Source organism: Pinus tabuliformis, chromosome 8 (genome assembly GCF_031772625.1).
Source record: "Pinus tabuliformis cultivar Carrire ecotype Pingquan chromosome 8, CPIR1, whole genome shotgun sequence".
NCBI lineage: Eukaryota > Viridiplantae > Streptophyta > Pinopsida > Pinales > Pinaceae > Pinus > Pinus tabuliformis.
Window position 1 is genome coordinate 1081901416 of NC_142294.1, and position 26982 is coordinate 1081928397.

Below are 26982 nucleotides of genomic sequence, written 5' to 3' on the forward strand. Positions count from 1 at the left end.
CTAATTAACTCTCTGTTAATGACGGATTAAGTTGGTGGAGATTTTGGAGGAGCCACCAAATCCGGAACTACCACCAAATTTGGAGGATTTAACTGGAGTCTCTCCAGATTTAGCGGAGGTTTTGTAGGGAAAATTGGATTTGCCATAACTGAGGCAATTCTCAGCCAAATTTCGAAAATGAATAGTCATTTTTTGCTAATTAGCATGCTAGGAACTCATTGGAGCAGGTTGCAGAGGTAGAAGAGGTCATCTATAGGTGTTTTTGGTCACTTGAAGATTTTTGTAGCCTAGGGCCACCAGGTGTTGGAGGCCGTTCCCATAGCAGCTGGTAACCAAATTGAGTAAAAAAAGAGTCATTTATGATAGATTTGAATGTTATAAACTCATTTGAATAGATTCCAAGAGAATTGGATGCATGTAACAACATTTTGAGCACTATTGAAGCTAATACAAAGGCCCACACAATGAAGCTGGACCAAGGAGACGTAGCCCAGGAGGGGTGAACTCCTTCAGCAAAAATTTGTGTATTGAGCTTTGTTATTTGTGCTTGCTGTGTTTTTATATGTTGTTGTTTAGCCATTTAAATTAATTCCTTTAAGTTCATGCAAAACACAAAATTTCACCAAGTTAGATGAATTGACAATCACATGTTCATGGATAAACTCTTTATGGATAAGCAAAACAAAGCAAATAAAATTTTATATCTGGAAATGATACTAGCATAGCATTAACTAGCAATCAATTTCAGATCACTTGCCTACCCATGAAGACATCAAGTTGTTCGTAGACAAGGACATAAAGACATGACAACAGTAGTGTCACAACGAGCAACATCATGAACGGTAGTTAAAGGCAGCATATCGGATGCAATGAATGCAAGAGGAAGGTTATTGACAACATAGAGGCGGAACAAAGTTGCAAGCTCAAGCAGATCCACTTGTGATGAAAACATCTTTGGAGACTCAAGTTATGAGGTGACGACGCGGCATGAAGATCACACGAAGGCAGAGAACGGAACATAGAAGGAGTTGCATGTGCTCAAGAAGCAACTTAAGGAAGAACAGGGGCTGCCTAGACAAGAGAATGAGTTGCAGCAAGAACAGGTACAACAACGGGTGCAACATGCACTCACGGATGAAACTACGCCCCTTCAAGTTAAAGATCCATCCCAACAGCTGTCACGGAGCAAACATGGTGAGCAGTGTTGTCAATCGCATGTAAGGGAATTCAACAACATGCATGTGATCGTGCGCACGCATGCGATCCCACCCATTCAGCACACTCACCGAGGCAAAGACAAGAAGCAAGTCCAACTGGAGCTGAAAATGTAGTTGACCGCTGATGTGCATGACCACCAGCACACACTGGAAGATTAACACAGACATTATGCATCAATGTGTTTCTAGTTCGGCCGCACCCAATAAGACCATGTGCATGTTAGCAGACGAGTGGATGGAGGAGTCACACCAATGCACCCAGATGCAACGGAGGCAGGAGTTCGTTTCAACAAGATGTCACCATGGAGCGCATGCACACCATCATGGACGAGCAAGCTTGGCATCAGCTCATCACCTTCACCGTCACAAACATGTCAAAGAGTTGGTATCACCACAACGGACCGAGTGTCAGTGATGTCTTGCATGGCTTGCTCAAGCCATTTTGTCTCACATGAGCACATGTGCATTGTAATGTAACATCTTGTCAAGTGGAAGTTCAAGTGTCGATAGTTGGATGTAACAGTCATAGAGTAGATGAAGAGTCATGAGGGTAGATGAACCATCACAAAGGGGAATGTCAAGGGTCACCCCACCCTTTGTTATAAATAGAACCTCATAACTCATTGTAAAGGCTTTTGGTCAGCCATGCTTCCGATAAGACTATCTTGGAGAGAGCTTGGACAATATTGTAATGAGACTTGGCTTCTCCACTACGCAGAGCTAGTATATCTCTTTGGAGGAGCAGGCGGTTGTGGTTGTAACAATCCGTTATCGGAACTAGTGGTCGGACATGGATGTATTGTATGACTGGAACTTACACTCCTTAATATAACAAGAGTCACCATGTTTCATGCATATGTTGTATTGTATTCTATGTTATCTGGTTTACTCTAAATGATATATGTATTGGTTTGCTTACGCATGCATGTATAACTATCTGTGTATGTATGTATGAATCTTTCTGAAATGTGTTGGTTTAACCATCACTTTGGATTGCTTGCTAACTTGCCTTCCATGTTGTGATGCATCTTAGCTCGTGTGTTCCATTCTTAACTGCGTGTTATCACAGGTTTTCAAGGGGTGCACTCATCTCAACCCCCGTGTGTTAGAACCTCTCATGCACCTTCCTTGGCTCACTGCAGTTGTCACACCCTTGCTACCAACAAAGTTATCTTACTTGCCTCTGTGCAAAATCGCGGTCAAAGCATTACCATATGACGCACTGTTGGGACTCCTACACCAAACGGTTTGAGGTCTAATTGGGACTTCTTACTGGGGAGATACCCTTACATGTTGGCGGGTCCATCACCATCAACAATATCTAAAGTGGGGCTCAAAGATTCTTACACCTCACATTAATTTTTTTTTCAACAACATCATACAATACGGGTTCCCCACATATTGGACAACTAGTCTAGCAATACCTCTTTTCAAGAGTGATGACTTCAATAATCCCTCCAATTATAGGACCATAATGATAAACCTTTGTTTGCAAAGTTATTTGGAAGCATGTTAGAAAATAAAATAAGCAAGTGGGCAGAAGAAGGAGATAAGTGTGCTAAAGGGCAAGCAGGTTTTAGGCCTAAACATTCCACAGTTGATCATTATATAACTTTAAGGCACATCATTGAAAAATTTTGGGAGAAAATGGAAGAAGTTTTTTGTTATTTTGTTGATTTCAGAAAAAACGTTTGACACGGTTTCTAAAGATAAGCTTTGTCATAGAATGAAGGAACTTGAGGTTCCTAAACATTTGAGAGTAGTTGTGCAAAGGTTGTATGAAGAGGTGAAAGTCAAAATTATAACTTCAGCCGACATTTATGAAAGTTTTAGAAGAGATATCAGGGTCAAGCAAGGTTGCCCACTGTCTCCTACCATTTTTGGTTTATATATCGACAAGCTTGAGGAGTGGTTAAATTCGCAAGGGGGTGATGGTATCTGTTTGAGCAAGTTTGTTATAAGGCTACTTTTGTATGCAGATGACGTTATTCTGATTGCTAAATTTGCTCTTGGTTTGCAAGAGCACTTACTATCCCTTAAGAATTTTTGTGGAAAGGTGGGGATGCAAGTAAATATTAGCAAAACGAAAGTAGTGGTTTTCTCTAAAAAATGAAAACACAACCAACATAAGTTCTACTTTAAAGGCAACATTCTGGAAGAAGTTGCGGATTACAAATACCTCAGAATTGACTTCAACAAAAATCTAAGCTAGGATGGCTGTAGAAAGAAAAGAACTTTGTGGGGTTGGAAATCATTTTATGCTTTTCAAAATAGGTGTAGAGAGACAGAGTTATGGTACTGGAAAACCATTCAAACTCTTTTTGGGCTTCTAGTGATTTCGATGATTCTCTATGGTTGTGAACTATAGGCCAGCAATACATCTGACATGCAGTGGAAACAAATTGAGAAAATTAAGAAGCGTTTGATTACAAACAAATTCAAAATTAAAAGTGCAGTACCTTATGCTATCTTGTTAAGTGAAATAGGAGCTGCTCCTATTGAAGCAATTACTATGGTGCGAGTAATAAGGTATTTAAAAAAAAATTGTGAGAATGGAAGAGGGAAGATGACCTAAGGTTGCCTTTAATGACATATTGTGCAAAAGAAAAAAGACTTGGATGCAACAAAATAACAAATGGTTTAGTAAATGGGGTATTTGCATGAACGCGTGTCCCATAAACAGAAAATAGATAAAAGATTTTGTTATGGATAAGTTCCACAACCGTACTTGGGATAAGGAGCTAGGGAGAAAGAAAAAATACTATATTGAAGTGTTCAATCCCACTCATAATCATCAACAAAAAGTGTACACAGAGGCCAATATTTCTTGGAGAGCCAAAATTCTTATTGCTCAGTTAAGGACTAATTCTCATCAACTCCGTTGTGAAACATAGTGTTGGAAAATGCCAAAAGAAGTGTGAGAGGAAAGAACATGTATTTTTTGTTCTTTCGGAAAAGTGGAAACAAAAAAACATTGCATTTTAGAATGCGAGACCTTAAGAAACAACAGGGAAAGTTATGCAAATATGCAACTAGGTGTTGGGGTAATCTATTTAGCGAGGGGTTTGTCGAGAAGCTAGGAGCGTTTATTGTGAGGCTTCATAGGAAAATGACCGAATACATCAACCAAATGAAGAAGCAATCTATCCCATAGGCTACCTTTAGCCTTGTGGATGTTAAAATAATTTCTTTCTATAAAATATAATAATCAAATTTTTTAATTGTAATATGAATATCAGGGGTCTCGGCGTTGACCCTAAATTCCTAACGCTGAAGAACTTCTTCTACTCCTCCAAGCCGGGAATAATTCTTATCCAAGAAACTATGCACAGTCGTGAGGCTTCCATTTCTTACTTTAGGAAAATGTTTCCATCATGGTATATGGTGGCCACAGAGGCAAGAGGTCTGTCAGGAGGCTTAGCAACTCTATGGGATCCTCATCGGATCAAAGCTAAAGCATACAGGTGTTTTGCAGGAATCATCATTTCGGCCTCCATTAGGGGCAAAGATTTCCCTATAAACATCTTAAACATTTATGCGCCTTATAAGAATAGAGCTCCTTTTTGGGAAAGATTCTTCGCCTCAGATATGTTTGATATTGAACATCTGATCATTGCAGGCGACTTAAATATAACATTGAGCTCGGAGGAATGTTGGGGTAGCTGTAAGAAAAAAGACTCGCTCGCAGATAGCATAAAGCTCGAGATTCTAAATAAGAATTTGGTGGATATTGTCCCATCGGAAATGAAGCCAACATGGGTAAATGGCAGAACTGATAATGCCTATATCGCAAAAAGAATTGACCGGTTTTTAGTGCATATCAGCATCATAGATAAAATGGGCATGCCTTATTCATCAGTGGGGAATACACTTGTATCCGATCACAGGCCTATTCTTTTATCCTGGCGGGAAAAAAGTTTCAGAATGGGGTATCCATTCAAATTCAATAGAACTCTATTACAGGACCCGACCTTTAATGAGCACATCTCTAAGGCATGGAAAGAGCTATCAGCAAAAGCTATGTCTCTCCCTTTTTTAACATTTAGAGATAAGATGGCCGCCATGAGAAAGCTGGTGAAGAAATGGCAAACTGAAAAAAGGAAAAAAGACAGGCAGGATCTTCAGACAGTGCAACAGGAGCTGGACAACATTTTAAAATTGTCAGATGCCAGCTCGTGCTCCTTCAGCATGAAATGTAGCATAAGAGAGCTTGAAAGGAAAAAATATAAATTGCTGAAGCAGGAGGAATCTTTTTGGAGGCTCAAAAGCAGGGCATTATGGCTCAAAGAAGGTGATAAGAACACGAAGTTTTTTCACAAATATGCAAACGCCAGACGTGAGAAAAACGCCATCTGGAAGATAAGGGATGGAAATGGAGGCTTTCTTGTTTCCCAACAGGACATCACAAAGGAAGTTGTAAGACATTTTAAGAGACAATTCAGCAGAAGGTTAGATGTTGCTTTTCAGGACATCCTATGGGGTATTGAAGTGGTTCCCCAGATGTTTGACGACGAAAAGAATGAGGCCCTGTTTCGGCCTGTCACAGAGAATGAGCTTCTTGGAATTTTGAAGTCCTTCAAGAAAGATAAGAGCCCAGGCCCCGATGGCTGGACAATCGAATTTTTCACCCACTTTTTCGACCTCATCAAGCATGATCTGCTGAGGATGGTGGAAGCGTCTAGGATGTCTGGCAGCATTCACCATATCACTTCTTCCACTTTGATTGCCTTAATTCCGAAAAAGGGAGAGGCAGAATCTTTTCATGATTTCAGACCGATATCATTATGCAACATCTCTTTCAAAATCATCACTAAAATCATTGCTGAAAGAATAAAAGGTACTCTGGCCTCCTTTTTATCAAAGGACCAACATGCTTTTCTGAAGGGCCGCAATATTTTGGATGCAGTGGCTAATACACAGGAGTGCCTGTTCTCTATGTCTTCTCAAAACACAGAAGCGGCCATCATGAAAATAGACTTGCAGAAAGCCTTCGACTGCTTAGACTGGGGGTATATTGAATGTCTTCTGGCTAAGATTGGTTTGAGATCCAATGCCATCCGATGGATCATGGCCTGCGTAGAGAACGTAAACTATGCAGTCATTATCAATGGTATTCCCTCTCATTATTTTCAAGCTGAGAGAGGTTTGCGTCAGGGATGTCCCCTTTCGCCTCTTTTATTCATTCTGGCCATGAACTCTCTAAGCATCCACATCAACATGGCGGTCGCTGAAAACAGATGCAAGCCTATTAAGATTTGCAGGCAAAACTTCATTTCTCACAACCTTTTCGTTGATGATGTGCTCTTATTTGCAATGCTATGTAGAATATCGTGGACGTGTTTAAAAGATATTCTTGAAAGATTCCAAAGAGCCTCCGGGCTTTTTATCAACAAAGGGAAATCCTCTTTATATCACAACGATGCCAACATGGAGATGGTGAATTGGATTTCTGAGTTATTCGGTATTGAGTCAAGATTGCTCAAGGAGGGCCTCAAATATTTAGGTTTTCATCTCAAAGCTAAGGGTTATTCCAAGTTTGACTGGCAATGGCTGACAGAAAGATATTATAGAAAGATATCTGCATGGGAACATCGGAGTCTATCCTTGGCAGGTAGAGTCATTCTCTCTCAATCTGTTTTAATGCAGATGGTCGTTTATTGGGCTCATTTATTCTTCCTCCCGGCAAGCACTATTCTCAAGTTGACCAAGGTTACGACAAATTTTATTTGGGGTGGAAAATCTGAACAGACAAAGTTCCATCTCTCCAAAATGGATAGAATTTCATTGCCTAAGCGCCTTGGGGGTTGGGGCTTAATGGACTTGAGGGCTTTTGGAAAGGCTCTATTATGTAAATCGCTCTGGAGAGGGATCTTTGGGGATGGACCATGGAGTACCACTGTTAAACTAAAATATATGAAAGGCAAAAATCTGGAACATTGGTACAGAACTGGAGCAATTGGAACCAAACATGGATCAGCCATTTGGCTTAGTTTTCGGAAGGTTGAGAAATACTTTTTAAAGAATCTAAGGTGGAGGATTCACACTGGAAACAATATCTTAATTGGTCTTGATTCTATTGCCTGCAGTCGCGGAATCACTTCATTTCCTGAAATCCTCTTATTTTACCTTCACAGAAATGGTATTTTTACATGGGATAAACTTATCTCTGAATGGTGCGGTCTTGATCCTTTATGGAAGGATGCCTCTGATCTTCGTCTGCCAGGCGATCTGAGCTCTTCATGGAAAGCTGTCAAAGATGCTCTAAAGGGTAGCGGGATTCAACGTGATGGAACGACTGATCACCTAACTTGGTCCATGTCAAATGCACAGGTGACAGCCAGAGTAAAAGATATTTACTTTGACTTTATTTCTTCAAGGGTTCCGCATAAAAGCTCTATATTTCCAATGGCTCTCTGGAAATCGGGGTGCCCCCCTAAGATGATATTCTTCGCATGGTTGGTGTTTAACAACAAGAACCTGACATGGGACAACTTGAGGAAACGAAGCTGGCATGGCCCAAGCAGGTGTTCGATGTGTGAATCAGACGAAGAGTCAAATCTCCACATGTTCTTCCAATGCAAATCCTCTCAACAAATCTGGTATGATCTGGCCATTAATTTTGGTTTTCCTCATGTTGTTTTTGTTTCTATCCATGCAGCTTTCGAATGGTGGTGCAGTCAAAGGGAGCCAAGGCGTTTTCTCATCGTTATTATGTTATGGTGCGCATGGAAGTGGAGGAATCACAAAATCTTCCGAGACTCCAAAGATCCCTATAGATCCATTTTGCATCGCATCATTGCTATTTTCGACTCATCTCCAAAACAGCTGGCCAATTAGCACGGGACTGCTACATGACTATGATATTGTTTTTGGAATCATCGGTGAATGTGGTTTCCTGGCTGCTCTTGGAAAATGATTATCCCGGTTATATTTTTTGTGCATCTTTTCCATATTCCTGAACCTGCTGTAAATGTGTTTGTATATGTTTTATGCTCCTGTTTCTCCATGATGTAGGTATCTGTTCTTCCGTATATGGGGCTTGCTCGGACATCTGTTTTCTGCTATTTTCTCAATGTCCTGGATCGTGGCTTCTCTTGCCACTTTTTTGTATCCTATGTTGGTTTTTATATTGTCTCAATATAATCCATGATGCTTTTTTCTTTGAAAAAATCTTTTTCTTTATTGTTTTTAACTTTAATTTAAATATATATAAAATAAAACACAAAAACCCTCTACTATTTATAACTTGTTTATTTTATATAAAAACCTTGTCCTCTTTCAAAAGTTAGTCTAAAAATCTCACAAATTCCCTGGAAAATAATGGAAATTCTGGCCAGATTAGGACAAAATTGGGCAGAATTTTTTGAAAATTTACAACTTTCAAACTTCAAGATTTTAGTTGCATGGTGGGTGATGGTGTTGAATCCATTTCCACTATAAAAAAATTAAACACTTCAACATTCTATTTTTTTTTGAATTTTTTTACTAAATTCCGGCCAAAAATATACCCTCCGATCGAATTTGTGGCATCACTAGATAATGCCTATTTTTTTTGCCACGTACTAGCCACCTCGTCGCTCATAATTTTAACGTTGTCAAGCACAATTCACAGCTCACACAAACTTTTTTCTTAATTTCAGTCATAACCTATTCTAAAAAGATTGGAGGGAGAGAGTTGAAGAGCTTCACGCTGGGAGGTGGATAGCAGCGCTTGAAAATGGCGATGCCTACAACAGATAGAGTCGGTGTTACTATCTCCAGCTTAGAGGCATCCAACCAATCACTGATAGCAGTAAGTTGAAACAGTGAATGTCAAACTGCATCATTGATCAATTGTACTATAAAATTCATTGAACAATCTGTTATTCATGGGCAGATTTATTCTGTAAATGTCTATTTTAGTTAATATTTTTGATTTCCAAGTAAAGTTGTTCCTTTGGTAGGACGTTCGGAACTCGTTGGTGACAATCAAAATGATTGCAGAGGACTTAGAAAGGGAGAACCGTTCTGATATGGTAAGTTTTCTCTTCTTTGTTTGACATTTATGTCAGGTTTTAAATGATCTTCTGCGTGGATTTTCATAGCCTTACTCGATTCAACTATTCTTGAAATTATCCTTACATTGGCTCACCCAAGTTGTTCTGTTAATTTGTAGCCTTATAGAAATGTTCCAAATTCCTCGTATCCTGGGCCATTGTTGGAATAATTATTAGATTATGTCAGGCAACTTCTTGTGGCATTTGTGTGTGCCAGTTTAGTTTGAAATAATGAGCAGTGAGAATTTGCCCTTTTTGAACGTAGTGCACAGGCTTTTCATCGCGGTTGGCGATTGAAAGGCTTAGTAGTTTGTGTGCCATAAAACAGTTTTAACAATTCTGGTTGTATCAGAGGTTTATTATGTTTCGATGCCTTTGTCAATCTTATATCTGTTTTCTGTAAAATTAGATGTTCGGGTGGATTCGGGGTTTAGTACTTTGTGTGCCATAAAACAGTTTTAATTAATCTGGTTGTATCCGAGGTTTATTATGTTTCGATGCCTTTGTGAATCTTATATCTGTTTTCTGTAAAATTAGATGTTCGGGTAGATTTGGGGTTTACTTTACAAGTAGTATTTCTTGATATGGTATTGGTATTTTTTGGGACCATAAAAGGTGAAGCAATTGGATGAAGCCACTCTAGAATTGATTCCTGTTTCTGACGACATCGTACGGCTAAGCTCAGCCCTTCAGTCAATCGGCAGAGAATACAATTCTTCAAATGAGGTATTTAGCTTTAATGGTTTTCCTTGAATATTTTTACGCCTTTTAATGTCTCTATATTGACCTATTTGAGCAGTGGTCGTGTTTTGTGTTTTCTGGTAGGAAGGCGACGGATTTTAAGAAGCTTTTAGACGAACATATTACCCAGCTTGAAGCAGATTCCCCTTCGGTACCTGAAAATCATGTGTTCTATAAGCAGTTTAAGGAAGCAGTTTGGGTAAGCTTGACATTTTCAGAATAAACATGTTGTTGAATATTTTGTTGGCTGGTTGGCATTAGGAACCTTTCTTGTCAGTAGAGTAATCTCGGTGTAGTAATTGTCTGTGTGCACAATATGAGCCCCAAGTTCAACTAGATTGTTTTTGGAGGTTTTGATCTCAGTGTTAAACAATCTGTCGTGGAGATTATGTCTTTCAATGGCTTGGTTCTCCATCATAGGTTATTGTAACCACTTGATAAAGAGGCATACAATATATGGTGAGTAGCAGAACCTGACTGAGATGGGGTCGACCTGTCCATTCCTTATTTAACTCGACAAAGCATGGATTGACCTGATCCGACCTGGGTTTGATCTGATCAGAACCAGGAAGCCTTACAGGACTGTGCTAGAGCCATTGAGTCTCGATCAAACTCAACCAGGTTCGATAGGTCAACCAAGGTCAGACTGGGCAACCTAAGTCAGACATTGAACCTATATTATAATTTATAAAAGGCCAAAAGGCTGTTTGTCCCTCACATTTTTTTTTCTTCGAGTGAGTTTTAGAGTCGGGTTTTGGACTAGAGCTTTTGGTGTTTTATGAGACCAAGGGCATCTTGGAGCATGCTAGGGCACGATATCATCAAACGACTGCTGCTAGGGCACGATATCGTGTATATATTATATAATAACTTCATGCCATTGTCCATGGTGTTTTTATCAGTGTTCCACGGGGACTCCCCCCCCCCCCCAAGGGTCTAGTTTCCTCGCTCCCCCGTGCTCCGAGGACTTGGGGACGAGTAGGGGACGTTTCCCCATGCTCCCAAAAATGAGGAAACTCAGGGGGTCGTTTCCCTTTCCTGAGGGAGCGTTTATGAAAAGGGGGATGAGGGGGGTTGTTTCCCGTCTACATCTTCCACTGCTAACGTTTTGGAGGTTGATAATATGATAGGGTGTAAGATTCCAACATCAAGTCGTATCCTGATCTCACATATGTAGAGCACGTTTTGTTGCAGGATGAAGAAACGGCTCAACCCCGTCACTAATAAGTAATATAATTGTTAATATTTCTAGATACCAGAGTCTCCAAGGTATAAGTACATGCACCACCCTCATATTCTTTAAATAACGTCACTCGCATTCCTATATCGTTGGACAACACCGTACTTTGATCACTCCAAATATATATACATAAACTCTAGGATGTGCGTATTCGTTTGACGAAATGGTGTACGAAAATTTCATATAGAATGTATATACACGTTGGAAGAAAGTGGTTGATTGAAGACGCTCCCTTTTCAGCATTATATTTGTATTTTTGATGACTTTATAGATACAACGATTTCTTTCGCTGACTTAATATATGTGTCTGGACTCTGGTTTATGTATGAATTGTTGAGATCTTTGGAGATTTGAAATGAATATAATTATGCTATTAAGCAGCAGTTGTTCTTGAAAGTTTGAAGCAACGCCTGCTTAGACCACATGGCCTTTAATCCCGTAAGAAGCTAAGGATTTCGAGGGAAGATTACCGTGGCTTGTGAGAAAAATTGTATTGCTAAGCGGCTCATCCTTAATTTCACACCGTGCTTTATAAAGTTTTTCTTGCAAGTCTAAAAGAAAACAATAGATTTGATTGTTATGGGTAAAATTGGGATTGAATTTTGTAATAGATTGTTTAGTTTAAGTGGTTTGGTTTGATTTGGTGAATATTGTAATAGATTGTTTAGTTTATGATGTATGATTATAAATTAGAATTTTAAATTTATATGATATTAGAAATTTAGTTAATGATATTCCTATCAATGATCATGCTTTGCAGCGTTTTCAATTCAAACCCGTGTCATAGTGGACTCAATTAATAAATTATATTTTATATTTACAAGTTTTTAAGACCCTGATGCTCCCCCACGTTTCCTGAAAAATGGTGGGGAGCTTTTGCATAGGCGGCTCCCGCACCTCCTTGCTCCCTCGCCCCCTCGTCTCGGAACCTTGGTGGAACATTGGTTTTTATTAATGTTGTGCATAATTATACAAATGTGGTAGATTAGGTTTGTTATTTTCTAAGATGTCGGAAACGCCTGAAGAATTTGCCGAAAACTTGGATCCCCGTTACTGAAAAGGAAATGGATACGATTCTTGTCTGAAACGCCGTAAAAAGTTTTTGTGCCATTACAAAAAATTGTAAACTTCGGATTTGGAATTAGATACGTTTTCAAGGGTTTTTAATTTTTTTGGATCCGTTTCCAGAAATCCAGAAACGGATCCACGAAAAATTGTGATCGAAATCCACCCTTACAATGTTAAAAAGCGTGAAAATTTGTATAGCCATTAATTAATAATAAAAATGAAGAAATCAGATTTGCAAATAAACTCACTATAAACATAGTCTCATAACCTCTCTTCTAAATCTAGAAACAACAACACTCCATATATTTATCAAGGCTTCTTACTCCTCAAAAAAGATAAATGTTCAAAGATACAAACAAAAGGGTTTGATGAATGTCTGCGTAAAGAGATCTTTTTGAGCGATTAATTTTTAGTTTGGTTAAGGTTTTATTAATTGTAATTGATTTTGCTCTTGATTTCATAAATACCTCCAAGATAACAGATCTTTTCTAGCCAATCTTTTGCCTACATATAGTCAAGAGACCAAGCTGACATTGAGAAGATTGAAATGTTCAAATAGGTCTTGACAGAATATCCCAATGATCCCATGGGCCTTCTAATTGCTATGGAAGGATGACAAATACCATCTGCCATGCATGACACGTTCTTTGAAGGAGGCTGTAGCATTTCTGATTACATTACTAATGATGATGATAATATGTTGAATGTTGTAATAATCACTAATGATGATGATAATATGTTGAATGTTGTAATAATCACTAATGATGATGATAATATGTTGAATGTTGTAATAATCACTAATGATGATGATAATATGTTGAATGTTATAAAAATCACTAACGATGATGACAATGTTTATGCTCAATTGATGATGATGATTGTTTATGTTGAATTCATGTTGATGATTATGTATTTTTAGATATAGAATCTAGATTCTAAAAGATGAATGGTAATATGAAATTCTTATATATGTGTGTGTGTGTCGTTTCCTTGCCGTATCGTATCCAGATTTTTGAAAATTTGCCGTATCTGTTTCAAACCCCGTATTTGTATCTGTTTCAGTGCAACTTAGGTTATTTTTGCATCATATTTAGTGTAATGTTTCATCTATAGTTCAATGAAAAATATTGGTACTTTTCTGAAAATTATGTGTATTTTTAGTATTTTTCTAATTGCCGAGTCTTCGTCAGGTTGACTTTGGAGTCTTTGCTGAGTTACAAGTCAAGTTTGACCTTCTGGCTGAAATTTGAATTGAGTCATGTGAAAATGAGCTTGGTGACTTTATTATGGCTATTGAGTAAGCTTTTTCTCGTGAACAGTTCATAGTGTTGGCCATCAACATATTTGTTGATTTAATTGTAAAAGTGCCTATTGTAGTGGTATGCACTCATGGCTCAGAAATATTAAATCTTTTCAAAACATTTGCTCAAAAGTACCAAGGTCACTTATGCCACGCTGTTATCATCCTCAAATACCTTTCCTGAAAAGACATGTCCAAATATCTATAGGAAAAGAGCCAATGTCACCTCGGTCAATTCCTCTTGCTTTGGGTTGGTGCTTTTCCAACCTCTTTGGGGAATCCCCGATAATTTAAGGTGTCAGAAATGGAATTTAGGTGGTAAATATGACTGGATATCAGCGAATAAAAGCTGCTATTCTGCATTAAATAAACCAGAATCTGCAAGTACAACGTTAAGACAGCAATACTAGAAGCCTAATTTATGAAAATAAATGATAAAGTCAATGTAAGAACTCACAAATAGGTGATAACCTCCCTTTGATTCTGCAATAAAAGTTGCAGAACAAGAAGGAAAAGTACCCCAAAACTTGAGGAAGACACTTAAAATAATAAAATTTTGAACGTGTATTATGATGCAAGCTTAGAAGTTGAAAATTTCACTATGTTTATCTTTGTTTCTTCACTAAAATTTGCAGATCAGCAAGGTAAACTTGCCTAAATTGCTAGGGAAATAGTATAAAAATCAAATATTTTTTTATGATGAACCAAGTAAATACAAATTAAAAAATTGCTATTTTTTCTTCCTATTTCTACAATAATTATTACAGAACAACTGGCTAACTTAGCACAAAAAGCAAGGAAAACACTTAAAATAAACCTTTGATAGTTGACGCTAAGTATTAATCTTATTATTCAACTATTTAATTTACTAGTTTGCAAACAGTTTCAATTATTTTGCCTTAGGATTATGCTTACAATCAACTAAATTTACAAGTAACTGTTGCCTTGTCCTTGAAATGGAGTTAATGAATGTTTGAAAATAAAACTAATAGAGCAAACATAAATTGTTTAAATCCTACAAATTCATTGCTTTCAAAAATCAAAATAAGAGCAAGTAAAAGCAATGCAAAAAGATGGAGATAGTTACACACGTATTCATGATGTGGTATCCATAAGAATGTAGATTAGGTCTTAATTGCTCATCGCTGTAAAAAGTACGAAGTTCCGAGCAAGTGAGAACACATCAACATGCCTAAGGATTTTGGGGGATCCAAGAATCTTACAACTACTTAGGACCAAATGGAGTAGAACTATGATTGAAAAATCCAACCAGTACATGAAACACAAGTGCTTGCTCTCAATAACTAGATCTTAAGGGATTAGAGTGACAACAAGGAGACGAAATAATTAATATAGCTGGATTGTTTTCCTTGCCTCTACTTTCTTTTATAGAAAAGTGAGGATGCAGTGAATGAATGTATTTGTGCTATTGCACACATTGTGAGGGTAGGGATGGACGGCCACCCAAGTGTAGACATGCTACTAAAGTGGGGGGAAGAGAGGAGTGTTGATGCCACTTAGTTTTAGGACTAAACTGAGAAACCCTATGATGAGGAAAGACAGGATCAAGAAAAGTGGGGAGGCCACTAGGTTAATTATGGTTTTAGACCTTGATTATGTTAACCTATGGCTATAGATTATTACAATACTTACATTTTAAATTAGGTTTTACTCACAAATTAAATAGGGAAAATTGCAGTGTTGCGAACATCTCGATAACATCCTGATTTTATCTCAAAATCACGATTTTTTGGCTTAGCTGATGTTTGCCGATTTTTACGAATATTTTGATGGTATCTTGATTTTGCCGATGTTTATCGATTTTTACCGATATTTTCCCGATTTTTAAGATTTTTTGGTTTTTCGGACCCTTGCCGATTTTATCCTGATGCCGATGTTCGCAACATTGGAAAATTGTTAATTTTAGATAACAATGGTATGTTCTATGCTTTAGCACAATTTACTTCAATGTTCCTTATCAGCCCTGTTGACCCTACCGCCTACACCTACCTACAAGTCAGTGAGAGAAGCTTTCAACCCCACAAGGTGTGGTTAGTTGCTGGGAACTCAGAGAAGAGGCTGTCACACTAATCCCGACTCTCTCCGTTTGAGCTATCTCCTAGGTTAGCTAAGGGGGGTGGCCCCTAATGAAAAGTTAAGTTAAAATATGTGAATTTCTAGGAGAATTGTTAGAGTTAAATAGATTATTTCTTTAAGATTTATAAGCAAAATTGATATAAGAAATAACCATAAATACATAAGATAAACATGAAATACATAAACAACCAGTGCCTTCCAAGTATTTGCTCTTTAAGAAATGAAATTGTATTTTGCTTAAAATGAAGTGAAATGCTTTCAAATGGAAAGCCAAAATAACCCTGAAAAGTGAAACACTAAATTGTTAGCACAAGATATTATAAATTCTTTCAAGATGAATAAGTCTACAAATCAAAGCATGGAACCTATCTTGCTCAAAAGGATACAAAAATAACTCAAATGTTAAACCAAGATGACAACGAAGTATGTTACAAAAAGAATTTATAAGAGGTTAGGCCAAAGAGAATGAGCAAGCTCTCCTCTTTGACTAGCCATGACTTAGCTCTTTGAAATAACCAGATATTGATAAATAAAGTACAATATGTAAAAAATAATTTTTTCCAAGTTTGATATTTTGATGCAAGAAATAAAAGTTTTAAGAAACTTGAAAGAATCCCTGCAAGACACAAATAAGATATAGATGAGACTTTGGAATTCAAAACATGCAAGTTCTCCTTGAATATTTTTCAAAAATGGGTTGATTTCTCCTAGAATTTCCCCTCATGTTTGAAAAACTCGACCAAATAATGATTCATCTGCAAAATTTCACCACAAATTATTAAATCAACATGAAATTAAATAAGTGCAGTGGAAAAAATTCCTAGAGATACATCTATTATCCACTAGAAGATTTATTTTCCTAAAGCAAATAATTAATTCTTATGCTAATATGAGATAACTGCATACTAACATAACTTGAAACAAGCATGAAAGAAATAATGACATGAGGAAATTAATAGAAGCATAACAACAAGTCAAGAATTTACCACACATGCAAGGAGAAGAACACCATCACGCTTTACCCCAAAGACTCTTGTATTATATTTCAAGTAGTGAATACAATCTCGTAGAGTCTCTTTAAGCACAATAGCTCGTATTACATGATACAATATGAGAGCCCAGCCCATGGCTCTATTATATAGAGAGTTAGGAGCAAATCCCAATGACAATGACAAATGGCATTGGAGCCAATCCCAATGTAGAAGTGGTTAAACAAGTGGCATGAGGTGACAATCCCAAAGAGAAATTTGAATTTGTTGAATGGAGCTCCAATGCCAAGTGTACAAATCAAATTCTGGCAAGTGGACATCATTTTCTTCTTCCCTTATGTGCCAAATTCGAATTTTATGAGAGAATGACAAGTGTATATGGGTGGTAACCCATGTGGGGGACAATTTTCCACACAAATTTCCACCAAATATTCTCTCAAATCCTCCCAAATGTGCATTAACTTCACAAATTCGAATTTCCAAGTAAGCAACTTTCTCCTTTAATGCAAGAAATTTGATTTTATTTGAGCACGTCCTTTCCTTGATTTTAGGAGTCCACATCACCTTGAGACTTCACTTTAACTCCCCCATAATTTTCCACTTCATTTCCACAACATTTAACATGTGTGGATATTTATTTTTCTCCATTTATTTAATTTCTCGCTTAATTAATTGCCAAATTTCCCACTAAACTTAGGAAAAATGGGTTTTGAGAGTTCAAAACACATTTTTAACCCCTCTAAGTGTGTCATAGTAGAAAGTTGAGGATGAGAGGTGTAATTTTGATTACTCATACCCCATACAACTTCTCTAGGCTACACTTATTACAATTTAAATACAATTTTATTTGCGATTTTTGATCTGCGAGAAATCTAAAAAAATAAAAAATGACTACCTAGACCTAACCAAATTCCACGAATTTTTGTGTGTGATCTAGTATGGTAATATATAGACTCTAGACACTAAGATGTGTCAGGGGCTCAACCTTCAAACCGTCACCCCGACTTTGGGGTAAAACGTGAGTGAAAAAACCTAGAAAATTATCTGCCTCTGAAAAAGAAGGGATAATTAACCAGATAAAAAAAATACTCCAAGCTGTACTCATTTGCTGATCGAATCCCAACATCCTAGGCCTATTAGGCTATTACAGACTCAAAACTCATCATTACTAGTATCACTTATTACAATTCCCCGTAGGGTGTGGAATCTGGGTACAAGAAAGATGATGAGAAAATAGAAGTGGAGTTAAAAAACTTTGTTGATTGATGAAATCTGACGTTACAAGTGTTCTTTGGATCATCCTTGGGCATGGAGTCTTCATATAATCATCAGGTGTCACTCCAGTGGTCAATAAGCCCAATGACAGTTTCCAATTATTTATAGTAGCAATCACATTAACTTAATCACATTGACAACAAATGCAGATAGAACATAAAAACAAGTGCAGAAGACAAGTCAAGACAAGAGGACCCAAGATTTGGTGGATGCCAGGGAAAAACCCCAATGTGGGGAAAACTCTTTGATCAAATCTTCTTATTATGATTCAATAGTTCAGCAGAGAGAGAGTACAAATATCAAAGTAGCTTGCTCAAAACAGCCTTGACAAATTTGCAATCAACTGTAGTGAAACTTCAGCCGTAACCAGAAAGTCAACGTTGGTCAAAGAAGCAGCGACATGTCCTTAATGTGGCTTGGTCAACCTAAGTCAAACTCGGCCTGAACTAGAGGTCAAAGCCAGCCCAAAACAACTCGGTTAAACTCGGTCAAAGGAGAGAGAAATACTGTTGTACTTTTCTGCGGTCAAATTTGAAGTCAATGGTGAGGTCAACACTGGTCAAACTACCCAAAACACCTTGGTTTCTGTGCTCATCAACTCGGCTTAGGAAAATCAAAATTCTGCCTTGAAAATCGAAGTCAAAGATGGTCAAATAAGCCTTGGTCAACGCTAGCCTATTTCTCTGAAATTTCGGCCCGCACTTTTGAAATTTTCGTGCTCCTTTTATGCTACACATGGGAGAGAGAGAGAGGCTGCCCAAGCTGTACGAACCAATCAAGAGAAGAGAGAGAAGAATGATGTGATGAGTGATGTCCAAATGAGGAGAGAGGTCACTCCTATTTATGCAATTCGTTGAGGGTGAGGAGACACATCCATTGGGCTTCTTAAGCCTACATTTGACTGAGGCCGACCTTGACAATTTGTGCATGAGAGAGAATAAATTCAAAATTCCACTTCTGCTTGTTCGAATGAGATGATCTTTATATCAATATTGGACCCCTTGAAAAGAGGAATCCAATGCAATAATCATCTCCAACATATGAGCTGTCCTAAGGTGGAATTTGGCCCTAGTTGCCAATTTTAACACTCCCTCTCAACTAGGGAAAATTCCACTTGCCAATCCATCTGCTATCATCATACCATCCTGTCATCATGTACCATCTTTGTCATCGCTGCTTTGCTGAACCATGAAGTAATAATGAAGAAGTGATCGAGAGTGAGTCATAAGAACTTACCACTCTTCACTGACAAAAGTCAGTCCTTGATCCTAGATCAAGTTGTTGAACACCATGCATCCCAGTCATAGGGAGTACAACAGTACACGGTGCGTCCATCGGTAGTGCTGTGGTCCCTAACCACTTTTCCCAACTCATTGGCTAGATGAGAGGTACTTCCCATGAGTCCTAGACTCCATGGGTAGGATGTGTGCTAGGGCATCGACAGGAGAAGGTGAACCACTCATCTTGCTCCTATGCCATAGGAGAAGGTGAACCATTCATCCTATGCGTATGACAATCGTAGGGGAAGGTGAACTATTCACCCTGCACACATGTCAACCATCACGGGGTATCATAGGGGAAGGTGAACCACTCACCCTGTATCTAGCGCACCATTAGGGGAAGGTGAACCACTCACCCTATGGTTGCTCATAGCTCCAAGAAGTACCCCAAGCCCCCAGGAGCTCCCAGAGCTCAGTGTCCAACTCATACGGGACCCTCATAGGAGGGTCTTTCCACGACTCCAAGTCTCTCTTGGAAGGTTAAGAATTTGACCTTCCCCAAAGGCTTCGTGAGAATGTCTGCGACTTGCTCATCTATCCTGATGTGTTGGAGCCTTATTGCTCCACGTTGTACCATATCTCGGATAAAGTGGTCCCTGATATCAATGTGCTGAGAGCAGTTGTGGAACACAAGATTCTCTGATAGGCGGATCCCACTTTGGTTGTCGTAGAAGATCACGTGGTATCTAGCACATGCTCAAATAACTCACTAAAGAGCTTCTTTAACCAAACAACTTCATAACAGGCCATACTTGCAGTAATGTATTCGGCCTCAGCGGTGCTCAAAGTCACTGATTTCTGCTTTTTTCTCATCCAAGATATTAAAGCAAACCCCAAAGAGAAGCAACACCCAAACATGCTCTTACTATCCACTACATTGCCAGCCCAGTCAACATCTGAATATCCATGTAGCCTCAAGTTCCCGGCAGTGTATCTCAGTCCATAGTGGATTGTGCCTCAAAGATATCTTAAGAGATTCTTAGCAACAATCCAATGAATATGATGAGGCTCGACCATAAATTGACTCAACGCGTTCACAACGAAGCATATGTCAGAACGGGAGTTCGTCAAGAACGTCAGGCCCCCCACAAGTTGACTCCAAACGGATAGGAACTAGGTTGCACGAAATGGGGAAACGGGTACGAGTTTCCGAAATGGGAAGCGATACGAAACGCGACCTCCCCAAATTTTGGAGACAGGGAAACGCATATATATATATATATATATATATATGTGCAATCATAAAGCATAAATGATATATTATAATTTATTACACTTAAACATTAAGATTTAATTTACATCACATTTACTCATGAATGATCACATAATGAAAATAAAAATATCGGAATATCCAAAAGCAACCTTTATTATATATCCAAATCTCAAAATCAGCCTTTATTTATATTAATATATGAGGCTGCAAGTACAATAAAGACTATAAGGTTGCAAGGGAGATCCAAATCAGGATTTTCTGCATCCACATCCCATTCTTTAGAAGGACCACTGTTGTATTGGGAGTCTCCTCCTACATAGTCGAACGACTTTAGTGCTCTTGATTAAATACAAGTTTTATACCCTAGTACCCTACATGATCTTGATTATTGGGAGTTTCCCCTGCATAGAGGGCTTGATTCTCTTGATTAAATACAAGTTCCATACCCTAGTACATGATAAAATCCAATAGAAACATTGCAATCCCCCCAATCCTGAAATCCTGAAAAACAGATAAGTCTGCTGGATTTTGAGTGAGATCTAAAATTCTACTTTCTCCATATGAAGTCCAATGAGGGCGAAACCACTTTCAAACATCCTGAGTCATTTCATGGTAATGTTAAAAATTTAAGTAAAAGGATGAAAATGAAAAATAAAGGAGAATATCGCTTTTACCTTAAGAATTTAACATTACCATGAATTGCATATGCCTCAAACTTCTTGATGAACTGCATATCAACACTAGGGAAAAAATTCACTTTTATAACTTTAGACACGCATCTAGAAGCAACTAGAAGTCACTAACATACCCTAAAAAAAATAAAAACACAAGTTAATGAGGAAACGTGGGTTGTACAGTCGTGAAAATAATTTCCGGCCGTACTTGCCACGTTTTCGTTTCGGGAAATGTGGCAGTACGGTTGGAAACGCGTTTCACAGTCGTACCAAACGCGTTTCTGCGTTTCGTACCAGTTTCCGTACAGAAACGGACCTCTGTACCACGTTTCCAGCAACATAGGATAGGAAGATCTCGAACTTTCCTAAGGATATAATCTTCATCGAAAGTGACATCATGACTTATTTCCACTTCCCTTTGACCAGGCTCATAGATTCTATATGCCTTTGAAGTGTCACTGTAGCCCACAAATGTTCCTTTCTTCCCAAATGCATCCAGCTTGTTTCTTTTCTCTTTCGGCACATGAAAATATATGGGACAACCAAAAATCCTAAAATGAAAACATCAGGTTTCTTACCGGTGAAAACTTCTTCGGGTGTCTTGAAGTCCAATGCTTGACGTGGGCATCTATTTTGAACATACACAACGATGTTGGTAGCTTCTCCCCATAAGAACTTCGGTAGACCTTGGTGATGAAGCATGACACGGGTGGCTTCTATGATAGTTCGATTCTTCCTTTCAGCAACACCATTTTGCTCAAGGCTATATGTAGTAGTGGTCTCCCTCTTAATGGCAGCTTCTTTACAATAGTCGTTGAATTCATTTGACTCATATTTGGTTCCATTATCGGTCCTCAATATCTTGATCTTCTTCCTTGTTTAATCCTCGACCAAGGCTTTGAAAGAGCAGAACCATTTGAACACTTCATCATTCTTCTTCAAGAAATAGATCCATGTTTTGCAAGAGAAGTCATCCACAAAAATTGCATAGTACAAATATCCACCCAAAGATGTCACGGGCAACATACCTGATAGATCAGAATGGACCAGTTGAAGAATATTGATAGTTTGACTTTGACTTGAGGGGAATGGTCCCCTTGTATGTTTTCCTGTTGCACAACCCTGACAAACACCGTCATGATCTAAGTCGAGTTCAAGCATACCTGTGACCGTCTTCCTTACATTAGGTAAGGCTTTGTAATGAAGGTGGGCAAATCTTTGTTGCCATAATTCGAATTGAAGAGAAGTATCACAAGTCATGGCTCCCAATGGACTTCCTCCAACCTAACAGAGACCTTCAACCCTAAATCTAAGAGTGAATGCATCTCTTGGGTTCCTTTTCCAAACACGAACCTTCCCATCAATGAATGTCACCTTGAAACCTTTATCTTCCATCGCAGAAATAGAGACCAGGTTCTTTTTCAGATCAGGTACATACAACACTTCTTGTAAATGAAGGGTTTGACCTTGATTTAAGTGAAGAGTAACAATCCCAATTCCTTTCACAGGATAAGTGGCATTATCCCCAAGTATAATCTCCATATTTGTCTTCTTTTCAATCAAGTTTGAGAGAGCCTCTTTGTACCTAGTGAAGTGCCTTGAGGCACCACTATCAATCAACCAATGATCCAATGTATTCGGAGGAGAGGCGATGGTGAGGGCAGAAATAAGATAAAATTCTTTTTGCTTTACAACACTAACTTCTTCATATCTGGAGTTTCTCGACTTATTGGGAGGACGACCATTTCCATTTCGAGCAGCGGGAGCATTCCTCTATCTTTTGTTGTTGAACCTATTGCTCCTTTGATTGCCATTGCCTTTGAAGTTGTTGTTATTGTTGTCATCATCTCTTGGAGTATCCTTCTTGTGAGGACACTCTCTAGCGAAGTGGCCAAACCTGTTGCAATTGAAGCATCTTCCTTTTCTTCCTTCTTTGAATCCCGACTTGAACCCTTGACCTTGTCTTCTTGGACCAGCATTGTTCTTCCTTTTTAGCATGAGCGGAGAAGGCAGTATTGTTTCCATTTGAGGGCTTGTCTCTTTCCATCATCCTTATTTCTTCTTGAGTGCATCTAGCTAATAATTCATCAAGACCCGGAATCTTGTCATTGTTGAGGATGTTAGTGTTAAAGACATCCCATTCTCTTGTAAGGCCTCCAAGTGCAATAAGAGTGAGCTCCCTATCATCAATAACTTCTCCAATAGATAAGAGATCATTCTTGATTTCGGTAATCCTCATGGAGTAGGATTGAATGGATTCTCTTCTATCCATCTTGATGTCTTTCAACTTGTTCTTGAGAAAGAGAACTTGATTTGCATTATTTACTTTGAACATTCCAACCAACTTGTCATACATATCCTTAGAGGTTTCCAAATCAGAAATATAGGTAACCAAAGGCTTGTGAATAGAATCAACAATAATTTTCTTGGCTTTAACCTCACCTTTCTTGTACTTTGTTTGTGCAACTGCGGATGCATTTGAAGGAGGCTCCATTACTCTTCCTTTGACATAGTCCATGGCATCATTTTCTTCCAAAATCAAATCTAGAGACATCTTCCAAGCATGATAGTCGGATTTGTCCTTAAGCTTGTCCTCGGATTTGAAGTAAGATGTAGTCGTCATTGGGACTAGTTCCAAGTTCTTGTCCAACAACTTCCCTTAGTGATTGCTTTTCCTTACTCTTGCTTGGACTTTGTCTTCGCCTGAGCTCTGATACCATGTTAATCTTAGATAAAAATGGTATGTTCTATGCTTTAGCACAATTTACTTCAATGTTCCTTATCAGTCCAATGACAATTTCCAATTATTTCCAATAGCAATCACATTAACTTAATCACATTGACAACAAATGCAGATAGAGCATAAAAACAAGTGCAGAAGACAAGCTAAGGCAAGAGGACACAAAATTTGGCGGATGCCAGGGAAAAACCCCAATGTGGGGAAAACCGTCTGATCAAATCTTCTTATTATTATTCAATAGTTCAACAAAGAGAGAGAGTACAAATATCAAATTAGCTTGCCCAAAACAATCCTGACAAATTTGCAGTCAACTGCATTGAAACTTCAGCCCTAACCAGAAGTCAACGCTGGTCAAAATAGTAGCAACACGTCCTTAATGCACCTCGGTCAACCCAAGTCAAACTCGGCTTGAATAGGAGTTCAAAGTCAACCCAAAACAACTCGGTCAAACTTGGTCAACAGAGAGAAATAATGTTGTAAATTTCTGCGGTCAAATCTGAAGTCAATGCTGAGGTCAACGCTAGTCAAACCGCCCAAAACACCTCGGTTTCTATGCCCAACAACTTGGCCTAGGAAGGTCAAAATTCTGCCCTGAAAACCAAAGTCAAAGATGGTCAAATAAGCCTTGGTCAACGCTGGTTTGTTTCTTTGAAATTTCGGCCTGCACTTTTGAAATTTTCATCCTCCTTTTATGCCTCGCGTGGGAGGAGAGAGAGGTCGCCCAAGCTGTACAAACCAATCAAGAGAAGAGAGAGAAGAATGATGTGATGAGTGATGTCCAAACGAGGAGAGAGGTCATTCCTATTTATACAATTCGTTGAGGGTGAGGAGACACATCCATTGGGCTTCTCGAGCCTACGTTTGACTGAGGCCGACCTTGACAATTTGTGCATGAGAGAGAATAAATTCAAAATTCCACTTCTGTTTGTCCGAATGAGATGATCTTTATATCAAAATTGGACCTCTCGAAAAGAGGAATCCAATGCTATAATCATCTCCATCATATGAGCTGTCCTAAAATGGAATTTGGCCCTGGTTGCCATTTTAACGGAAATAAACTAACTAATTATATAGGGAAAATAAACTAACTAGCTAGGGTTAGTATATTAATGATTCCTTTAAAAAGCTAGAAACCCTTAACTAGCTAGGGTAAATATCAACGATTCTTTTAATGAGCTAGAAACCCTAATGTTGGAAATACAAAGAGAAGTATGGAAGGATTTTACCTAAAATTAACTATTTAAGTGTTGAATATACATGGGTTGAAGAGGAGGGAAATGATAGGCCTTCAAAAGTGATCCATGTCTCAGAAGATCCAACACATGCAACACCAATTCCTTGAAAGACAAGACTTGACCCAATATCCAATACATACCCACACATATATTTAAAAGCACAAATAAACACTGAATCTACTACTATAAAAGATATATCAATGATAAACTGAGTAGACGGAATCAAGTTCCCTTAGAAAGGAGGATCTCTCCCTTGCTTTGGTTGTGATTGAGTCTCCTTTGAGGTTGTAGGGTTGAAACATCCAAGGCAAGGTTGCTAGAGCATGGAGTGGAGTGTGAGTGGTGGGAGTGTCGTTTCCCAAAAAACATTGGGCACAAAGTGTCTTGGGAGTGTTATATATATATATACATATATATATTGCATTTCTATTAAAAAACATGTAGAATGCCAAATTAGTTGCCGAATATGCAAAAACATGCATATTTATGCTATTTGTAGTTTTATACAACATTATTATGCAGTTAGAAATGCTATCCATAGTATGATAATGATTATCTTGAAACTTTAAAAGAAAGTACAATGAAAGTGTGCAAAAACATTTAAATGGCAAACATAAATGACAAGGAATGTTCCACCATCACTTATATTGAGGTCCTCATCATTAGTATCATCCCTCATCCTTTGCCCCTTGTCTAGCCTTTGCCTCTACCTTGATTCTTTAGGGACAAGCCAACACCACCCAATTTTGATGAAATTAGCTAATCCAAGCCTTACAATATGGTAGAAAAAGCTTGACATGCCTAGTTAATGATTTTGGTTTGAGTGAAGGGTGCATTTTTCCAAGGCCATGAGAAAGGAGTTCAACAATCAACATCACCAACATTGGGTAAGATAAATGGCTCGATGCTTTGGATTAAATGTTAATTACATACTCTTGTATGTGATAAAATCTAGTGAAAATGTTGCACAATGCAATCCCATCAATCCTAAAATTCAAAAAATGCTTAAATCTATGGAATTTTGATTGGGACATGAAATTCCACTTTCTCCATATCAAGTCCCATGAGGCTGGAACCACTCTCAAACATCCCAAAACAATCAATGGTAATTGTAAAAACTTAAGTAAAAGTTGAATTTTATTTAAATGTTAACTTCTACTTTAAGAATATAACATTACGATTGATTGCCTATATTTTTGGTCATACCTTCTCAAAATCCATAGTCATGGTCTAATTTGTCCATGGAGTGCCTAGCGAGTGTCTAGGGAGATCCTTGGGAGTGCATTCCTCACTTTGGGAGCATCGCAGGGGTGCAACTCTTCCCACAGTGACACAAAGCATCCCAGGGGCTGCCACCTTTTCCACTGTGGCACAAAGCATTCCAGGGGGTGCAACCCTTCCCACAGTGGCACAAAGCATCCCAAGGAGCCCCAGAGCGTGTTGTTGGATTTTAAGATTGTGCTGTTAGGATTGCTCCCTAGATGCTCTCACTCAAAGCGTGCTTTTGAGGGGGCAACAACCCCTGGGTGCTCTTGGTAATGTCAATCCAAGTTATGAATGGAATTATGTCAACAAAGATGCTCAGGGATGAAGCAACAAACCTTCAATGTTGGGGCCAATCTATAATCATAAGAGGGCATTAGAGGTGTTGGAGATCACAAGTGCAAACAACCCAAGACCATGGAAAAGGTGGAAAATCAAGATGTGTTGCCTATTCGAGTTTGCATCTACAAAGTAGATTTTTGATGATAAGTTTTTGAAATGGTCCAAAGAGAACCAAGACAACACCACGTGTACAAAGAAGGATTGAATGGTATAAATAGGCAAGGGAACAACCTCAAGGCATAGGTGTATGTTACATTAGTCGTTGGAGGGTT

The 26982-nt window shown here is 38.4% G+C and overlaps 1 protein-coding gene across 2 annotated transcripts in view; it reads left to right on the forward strand.

Annotated features, from left to right (window-relative positions):
• The first annotated feature begins 8830 nt into the window (after nt 1-8830).
• LOC149239082 (E3 SUMO-protein ligase MMS21-like) overlaps nt 8831-26982 on the forward strand; it is a 125416-nt gene continuing 107264 nt past the window's right edge. Inside the window, exons 1-4 of one of the 2 annotated variants that reach the window (XM_089373317.1) lie at nt 8831-9009; nt 9161-9232; nt 9869-9979; nt 10053-10193. In XM_089373317.1, coding sequence (XP_089229443.1) covers nt 8935-9009; nt 9161-9232; nt 9869-9979; nt 10053-10193 — 399 coding nt within the window. In that variant the 5' untranslated portion in view covers nt 8831-8934. The remainder of the gene's footprint in view (nt 9010-9160; nt 9233-9868; nt 9980-10052; nt 10194-26982) is intronic. The other variant, XM_089373318.1, reaches the window with a different exon arrangement.